Source organism: Mercurialis annua, linkage group LG4, assembly GCF_937616625.2.
Source record: "Mercurialis annua linkage group LG4, ddMerAnnu1.2, whole genome shotgun sequence".
Classification (NCBI taxonomy): domain Eukaryota; kingdom Viridiplantae; phylum Streptophyta; class Magnoliopsida; order Malpighiales; family Euphorbiaceae; genus Mercurialis; species Mercurialis annua.
In genome coordinates, this window is record NC_065573.1 from 38,275,143 (window position 1) to 38,284,630 (window position 9,488).

Sequence of the window (9,488 nt, forward strand, 5' to 3'; positions counted from 1 at the left end):
TAAAAAAATAATGATTAAATATTAAAAAAAACAGCATTTTAATTCAATTAGCAAATTAAATTTAAAATATAATTATATTTTTAAAATTTTTTTATACAATCTTATATATAAATTATATATTGCTATAATTAAGTTGAAAATAAATATCATATTTGACTTAAATATTGAAAAGCTACCATTTTCAAGTCAATTAGCAATTAAAATTATTTATTAAGATTTCATTACCAAATGATAAATAAAATAAATAAATGACATATCTTTTTAAATTTTAATTAAGATATTAAAGTTAAAGTATTATTATATTTTCAAAATTACATATAAGATTTTAATCTTAAGAAGTCAAAAAATTTATAAGTTATTGCTCTTAGAATATTAGAAGTCTAACAAATAATAATAATGGAAAAGAAATGGCAATTAATAAAAAAGATGATTTTAAAATTACCATAAATAAAAGAAAAAGATTGAAAAAGGTAAGCAATAATATAACAAATCATCCCACCATAATTTATACATCATATATGTCCATATTTGTTTCCTCGCAAAATTAGAAGAATAGTCAAATTAGGGAATAAAAAGTTAAGATTAAAGAGTGCTAAAAATAGAATAAATTAAAGAAATATTATCATATATAATTATTTTATACAATCTTATATATAAATTAAATATTGCTATAATTAAGTAGGAAATAAATATCATATTTGACTTAAATATTGAAAAGTTACCATTTTTAAGTCAATTAACAATTAAAATTATTTGTTAAAATGCTACACTCGTAATTTATTTTTATCGTAAAAATACTTATTAAAAAAATTTAAATTGTTGATTTTAAGAAAAAAGTTAATTATATCACGAAAATGTATGGGACACAAAAAAAAAGAATTCCCCCAATTAAGGGGGAATAAATTTGTCAAAAATCCTAACGAAATAAATCAAGCTCAACCAATGACCTATACTTCAAATGTTATGTATCGTGTGATCAAATTTTCCCAAAAGCTCCAAAATCTCCACTCTCCCAGTTATTTGTACAAGCCATCAGCTTTTAAAACAAATTCAATTCTACAACAATCTACCAACTTTTGCTCTACTTTATTTCTTAAAGATAACCTATAAATTTAGGAACACGTTCAGTAAATTGTAGCTAGTAACCCAGAATTGCATGCCATTCTAATTTCTAAACATGGAGAACAAAACATGCAGCTCCTTACCTAAAATAATGGTTATTTTTTTAGTTAGTTTCATTTCAATATTTTGTTTATCTCTAGCAATCAATGAGGATCAAGCAGACACTTACATTGTTTTCTTGGAGAAACCTGAAGGTGTTGATTCTTTGCATTTTACAGATTTAGAAAAATGGCATCAGTCGCTTTTGCCTGTTTCTAATTCGGCCTCGATCAAACCAAGAATCGTGCATCATTACCGCAATGTGGCTACCGGCTTTGCTGCAAAAATGTCAGCTAAGCAAGCAAAATCAATGGAAGAGAAGAAAGGTTCTGTTTCTGTTATTCTGTCAAAGATGTTGCCTTTGTATACTACTCATACTCCAAGTTTCTTGGGGCTTCATCAGAATTCAGGTTTCTGGAAAAATTCGAGTTACGGAAAAGGGGTGATTATTGGGGTTCTTGACACTGGAATAACACCTGATCATCCTTCGTTTAGCGAACAAGGTATGATTCCTCCGCCGGCAAAATGGAAGGGGAAATGTGAATTCAACAACAGGACGGTATGCAATAATAAGCTAATCGGTGCGAGAAATCTGGTTTCTGCTGGTGAACCTCCATTGGATGATATAGGCCATGGGACTCACACAGCCAGTACAGCAGCAGGAAGTCCTGTACAGGGCGCTAGTTATTATGGTCAGGTTAACGGAACTGCGATTGGCATTGCACCATTAGCGCATTTGGCGTTTTACAAGATTTGTGGAGATGCAGGTTGTGGCGAGGCTGAGGTATTGGCCGCAATGGATGCTGCAATTGAGGATGGTGTTGATGTGATTTCACTTTCGCTCGGGGGAGAATCGGCCCCTTTCTACGCGGATGTGATTGCAATAGGTGCATATGGGGCTATTAAGAACGGGGTTTTTGTCAGCTGTGCAGCTGGAAATTCCGGGCCTGATAATAGCTCTTTATCAAACGAGGCACCTTGGATTCTGACAGTAGGAGCCGGAACTGTCGACAGAGCAATACGAGCAACTGTGTTACTCGGAAACAACTCAAAGCTGAATGGTCAATCCCTTTTTCAGCCTAAAGACTTCGTTGCAAAGCAATTACCTCTTGTTTATCTAGGCGGGGATGCATCAAGGTGTCAGACAGGGTCATTAAACAATAGTGATGTCAAAGGGAAGATTGTATTATGCGACAGAGGACGTGATATAGAGATAATTGAGAAAGGACAAGAGGTGAAGAATAATGGCGGTGCTGCCATGATTCTAGTGAACGATCACGAAAGTGGCTATGATACCTCAGCGGATCTTCATGTTCTGCCTGCATCGCATGTTGACTATGTCGATGGTTTAGTCATCAAGGCCTACTTAAACACCAGTTCATCACCAGAAGCTACAATCTTCTTTCAAGGAACTGTGACAGGATTGCAAGAGGCTCCTCAAGTTGCTACGTTTTCTTCACGAGGCCCTAGCCAGGCGAGTCCTGGGATCTTAAAGCCTGACATTATAGGCCCTGGTGTTAAAATTCTTGCCGCTTGGCCAGAATCAACAGATAATTCTGACAAAAGGTTTAATATGATATCAGGAACTTCAATGTCTTGCCCTCATCTTACCGGCGTTGCTGCTTTGCTGAAAAGTGCTCATCCAGATTGGTCACCGGCTGCCATAAAATCCGCCATTATGACTACTTCGAGTTTATCTACCCTTTCGGGAAATCCCATTTCTGATCAACAATTCGTTGCTGCAACAGTCTTTGATATTGGTGCAGGCCATGTGAATCCAACGGCTGCAAATAGTCCAGGGCTCGTATATGATATCCAACCTGAGGATTACATTCCGTATTTGCGTGGTCTTGGCTATTCTGATAGCCAGGTAGGACTTATTGTGCACCATACCGCCGAGTTTTCAGATGATTCAAGCAGCAGTATACCTGAAGCTCAGCTGAACTATCCTTCATTTTCAATCAAAATGGGATCTGATCCACAAACATACACAAGAACCGTCACAAATGTGGGCGTGGCAGGTTCGAGTTTCAACAATGAGATTACTCCACCACAAGGCATAGATATTAGGGTTACACCTGATAAGCTTGTGTTTAATGCTGTGAACCAGAAAGCAACATACTCCGTGACATTTACGAAAAATGGGAACGTCACAGGATCTTTTTCTCAGGGATATCTTACTTGGAAGACAAACCTGTATACTGTTAGAAGCCCGATTGCTGTCATTTTTGCTTAGAATTAAAGAAATGCTCAAAATTGCTAGAATTAATAATTGTGTTGAATGATCATAGCTGTCTGATTTTTTTCTATATGGCTTAATCATAGGCATCACATAAGAAACTTTACGAAATCTACTTTTTCGCTTCTGATGGCAGGAAACACTTGCAACATAAATTATTCTAATCCTAAGATCATTTATGCAACTTAATTAACAATTTTTTTAAGTAAAATTTGCAGTCAAGAAATTAAAATTTCTCGCTGCCTAATATTAAAAAGAAAATAAAAAATCAATTACAAAAACTCAAAAAACCAATACTACTGCTACAACAAAATTATGTTGCAAAAATTATAAAACTTGAATGCCTATTTTTTTTTGATAATATATTGATTCAACAAGCTAGTAGAAACTGCAACTGACAATTAAAAATAGATAAACCAGTTGACATTTTAGAAGCATCAAGGGTCAACCAGAACACGATGATGATGTTTCGGCTGATCCCAAATCTCTATTATATAGTTTGGGTGTTAATTTTCGATTGCTCTGCTCACTACAGCGTTTAACTCTACGGCCATGTTTGGTTCATGGAATGGAATAGTATGGAATAGAATAGCTATTCCATAAGGAATGGAATAGCCATTCTTTAGTTTTTGAGAGGAGTCCTTATTCCACAAAATCATGGAATAGCAATTCTTTAGAATACCTATTCCATGAACCAAAGTAAAGAATTGTCATTCTATACGGAATAGCTATTCCATTCCGCACCTATTCCATGAACCAAACATGGCCTACAGGCAAAACCAAGGACTGATTAATGCAAATCTCTTAGAAAACTCTATTAATTCTGACTCATCTTAAGAAAAATTCAAGAACTTCTTGCTAACAAGTTATAAACTATTTGGCTTTAAAGCCAGATTCAACATTACCAAAAAAGAAACCCTAATCTTGCATAACTTATACCGCAGCTTTGTTACAACATGGACAGAGCCAACAAATTAAACTTGGTCCAAATTTATACTCCCTAGAGGTAGCCATGGGCCAGGTTGAGCTGTGAACGGGCCGGGTTGAACTGTGAACGGATCCGGTCAAATCTTGAATTGTGTCTAACTCGGCCCAGAACCGCCGGCAGGCCAGTTCGGGCCGCTTCAGTATTTTTTTGGAACCGGACCGTATATTTTCAAATATATATATACCTTAAATTATTTATTATATATATATATATGATGAATTATTAATAGAGCGTACTATATTTATTTATAATATATATCGTTATAATTATATAAAGATTATTTATTTATTTTAATTTTTTTATTCCTTTTAAATACTAAACACTAATTGTATTTCATTTTTATAGCAATATATGATTATATCAACCATATGAAAATAATTAATTATCAAAATTTATGATATATTAAATGTTGTTTTTAATTTTGAGTATAATTAATTATTTATATTAAGTAAAATTTCAATTTTAGCTTGTTTTAAAATATTTAAATTTAATTTTATAAAATATGTTTTTTTATTTTTCAAACCGTCAAAATCGAAATCGTGAACCGGAACCGGCGGGTTCTAAACCGGCATGGAACCACCCAAAGGGATGTTCAGGGTCGGTTTCAAGTATACCTTGAACTGTGACCCGACAGTTCCAAATTGGGACCGTCGATTCATGAACCGTGGCCACTCCTAATAGTCCATTTGTTCTAATAAAATTGCCCACTTCCATTTTTTACACAGTTTAAGAAAACATAATTAATATTATTGATGTTACAAATTTAGATCAACTTTCCTTAGTATACCCTTATTTAATGATTGATAACAATAAATATTAATAATAAATAATTGATGAGTGAGTTTTAAATAGAGATAATATAGAAAAAATTATTTTAAAAATTGTTATTTATTAGAATTGGACAAGAGTTTTGGGATAAATTTTTTATGAAAGTGGACAATTCTATTGTGATAGATAGAGTAATTTTATTCGGTGTTTAATTTTTCTCTTTCTAAATTTTTGTGCTCTCTCTTCTCTTTAAAAACTGTTTTTCATCTTCCTCTCCGCTCATAAATAATATATAATCTATAATCTTAATCTTCTTTTCAATAAAATCTCTTCGATATGAAGTTTATCTATCCGTCATGGAGTTTATCTTTTCTTGAAAGAATTCTTTTATGATTGTATGTTTATTTTGTAGTTTGTTTTCTTAAATTGATCAAGAATCTTTAGTGATTGTTCGGGGTTTAGAGTCAGTTTTTTGTAGATTTAATCTGTCAATCTAACTTTCAAAATTCTCATTGTAAAAAATGATCAAGTTTCAACGGATCAAGTGGGTCGTGTGTATGGCCGGTCAGTCGGAAAAAAGACAAATCTAAATATCTGCTTCGACGGAACTCTTAATTCTCGTTCGGTCCAAATATGCAGAATCTATGTCCAAATTTGCCGTTTTTTCGATTTACTTATTGCTTGTATTTTGTTTTATTTGTTAGTATTTGTTAGATCAAAGATTAAAAGATAATATTTTTTTTTATTAAATGATTTTTTTTATAATTTAATCTTTATCGATGGATTCTATTTAAATAAAAAATAGAGTAACTTTTATGTATGGACTACTATATGTCATAGGAAAATACAAGAAAAATTCGAGCTGATGTAAATGCAGACCATAATCATATTCATCCACTATATTATTAGAAAAAGGGTCATGTTACCCTCTCAACTTGGCACCAAAAATCAAAAAGGTCAGAATTTACAAAATCGGTTTATTTTTATCATGAATTTAACAAAATTAATTCGGTTTCATTCACAGGCAAAAAAAGAGAATGGGATAGTTAATTCAACCCACTTAATAATCATATTTAATATTAATTAATCCCTAATTATAACCTTTTGTATGAATACTTTAATTTAAAATCTTAAGTAACCTAGTTAACTTGATTAAATCTGATAAACTAATCTAATCAAAATTAATTAAATCTAAACCTAAACCTAATCTACCGTAATCTATCCCGCCATAAGGTCCAAATTAAATTATCCGTGTTTTTTCTGTTCTTCTTTATCTTTTTTATACCTCCTCACTTGCCAATACTGATACATCATCTAATGCGAAAGAGACGAAAACTTATATCATCCTCGTAAAGAAATCAGAAAACTTTGTGTTCACTAGACCTGTTCATGGACTGGGTTTGGGCGGGCTTGACTTTTTTAAAGGCAAACAAAAGCCTGACTTGAGCCCGGTTCAAGCTTCAAATATACTACCCAAATCCGGCCCTATTACACCATTTTTATGGGCTCAGGCCAGATTTGGGCAAGTCTATATTGATTTTTTTATAATATGAAAAGGCCAAGTCCGCCCATAATATGACAGGCTTTTTTCGGGCTCGGGATGAGCTTGAGATAACAAATCATGCTCAAGCCCGGCCCTAGGCGAACGGGTCTGGGCGGGATACCCAGGCCCATGAACAAGTATAGTGTTTACTCAGTCAAAAGATTTAAAAACATGGTACGCGCCATTATTTCCAGATAACACCTTTAGCAATGATTAAGGATTTGCTGCAAAACCTACAGCAGAAGATGTTAAGGCAGTGGAGAAAAAGACGGGTTTGTATTCGATCGTCCGAGAAGGATGGTTCCTCTGCATACAACTCATACGCGTAGCTTCTTAAGTCTAGACTATGGTTTAGGCTTACGGAACCACTCGAATTATAGGAGTGGAATTATTGTTGGACTAATTGATAGTGGAATTATGGGTGGCCACCCTTCTTTCAGCAGTGAAGGAATGCCTACTCCACCAACAAAATGGAAAGGAAAATGTGACAATTCAACACTTTGCAACAACAAACTTATCGGTGCAAGAAAGTTTTCCAGCGAAGGTAATTATACTTCATACGACTACATGCATGGGCCTCACACGGCTAGCACAGTTGTAGGAAGTCATGTCCTAAATGCCAGTTTTTTCGGGCAAGCCAACGTAACTGAAGATATCCGACCTAAAGATTACATTTCGTACTTATGTGGATTGAATTATTATGACGCACAATGAACTATAAAATGCTCAAACGAATCAACCACACTTGAAGATCAGCTCAATTGCCCTTCATTTTTCTATCAAACTGGGTTATGCTACAAAGTCTTACACCAGAACAGCAACAAATGTTGGCAAACCTCCGTGAGCATACACTCTTATTATATACCCACTACTGGGCGTAGATATGAAGGTGACACCTGATATAATTTATTTTAGTGAGGCGAATCAGAAAACCATGTATATAATAACATTTGGTAGAAAGGCCAATGCTAGTGGAACATTTTCTCAAGATTATCTGACCTTGTTGGGTGTAGGCTATACTGTTACAAGCCCAATTGCTGTCATCTTTGAATAAACAGACATTCATTTGATTATTTCATTAATTCTAGTTATATGTACCAGGTTATCATACTCTTTATTTTCTTCCTTTTAAATAAAATCTGACTTAAAAAATTTTCTTGTTCATATACTGTTCTTTCTTTTAAATATATATATTTGCAACAACTCAGGAAGAGGGAGAGAAAACATTGACTAATACTCCTTCTGTCCCACAAAAATAAGTTTAATTTACGCAGAAATTAAACAATAGAAGTTAGATTAATTATTTTTAATTAACTTCCTATCTTGCTCTTAACTTAATTATCTAGATATTTTAAATATTTTTAATTATACACTTTGAAAACATCAATTGCTTGTTTAAGCTACAAATAAATTTTTAAAAACTAAATTTGTTTTTATTTTTTATATTGAAATAATTGTAAAAATGGTGATTAAATAATATGATATAAATGATTGTAATAAATGAAGGATAAAGTTGACATTTCAACTTAACCAACTAAATTGAAATGACAACTTGGCTTATATTTTAGAACGCCCAAATAGAAATTTGGCCTATATTTTGAAACGCTCAAAATAGAAATGCAGCCTATCTTTGTCGGACGGAGGGAGTAACTCTTAATTAGACTTGTTCATGGATCTGGGTACCTGCCCTGACCCGCCCAAGCCTGCATCTTAGGGACGAGATTCGATAGTTATTTTTCGTCCAAAGTCTGGCTCGAGCCCAAAAAAATCCGGTCATATCACGGGCGGGCTTATACTTTTATTTTTATATAATTTTCCACGTAAGCCTGAAAAACCCCGCCCGAGCCCGCATATATATAGTGTAAGGCCCATGTTTGAATAGGAAATTTGAAGACGAAACCAAGCTCAGACTCGGCTTAAGCTTATATGAAAAATTTAAAAGCCCAACTGATCCGATTTGAGCTCGGCCCGAGTCCGGCCCTTGAACAGGTATACTTTTAGCCTTAACACATATCAATTTTAAAGCCGGACTAGACCGGCCGACTAAACCGGGTTAACTAGAAACCGATCATCCTGCCCGGTTCGGTCAGCCATCAAAGTCAAAGTTTCAAAAAATCGGTCAAATAGCGGATTAAACTGAAAAAAACCGAGTTTTGGCCGAAATCAGACAAATTTGATTTTAAAAGAATGGTCAAAAACTCTCTTTTTTTGCCCAAGAGAATATTTGTGTGGTCCTTCATACATGTGTCAACCTTCTGTGTGTCAATTTTTTTTTATTTTTTACACAACCACATAACATTCTCTTTCATACATTACAATTTTTTTTGTGTCATATTAATACATTTTTTCTCTTTCTCCATACATATTAATTAATCTAGATACTTTTAAATCAAATTATTATATTATTTATTTCATCCAAATAATTTATAAATTATTTTTTACTTAAATATGTATCATATTTTCTATTTATTACTTTTAGCTATTTAATTAAATAATTATCATTTATGAAAATTTTAAAAGTTATGTTTTTTCTCTCATACAATATAATTATTCTATATACACATAAATTTTGATAAATTATAATTGTATTTCACATATTTAGTAATTAGTTTTATTAAAATATGTTGTCTGATTTATTTCTAAATGGGTTAATCAATAGCCAACCAACACATAAGAAAGCTTACGAAATCAACTCTTTTGCTTCTGATGGCAGGATAAACTTGCAGTGTAAATTTTTCAGACTTAATTAGCAACTTGAATGCGTTTTTTCCTGGTAATATGATGATTCA

General features: G+C 33.1%; 1 protein-coding gene across 1 annotated transcript; it reads left to right on the forward strand.

The window, feature by feature from the left end:
- Positions 1-1,139: 1,139 nt before the first annotated feature.
- On the forward strand, positions 1,140-3,468 carry LOC126676514 (subtilisin-like protease). Its single transcript, XM_050370732.2, has one exon. The coding sequence runs from the start codon at positions 1,178-1,180 to the stop codon at positions 3,395-3,397; it is 2,220 nt and encodes a 739-aa protein (XP_050226689.1). The 5' UTR covers positions 1,140-1,177; the 3' UTR covers positions 3,398-3,468.
- Positions 3,469-9,488: the final 6,020 nt, after the last annotated feature.

What these genes read in the sequence shown, in the direction of transcription:
- LOC126676514 (XM_050370732.2), top strand. Translation starts at nt 1,178, where the DNA reads ATGGAGAACAAAACATGCAGCTCCTTACCTAAAATAATGGTTATTTTT.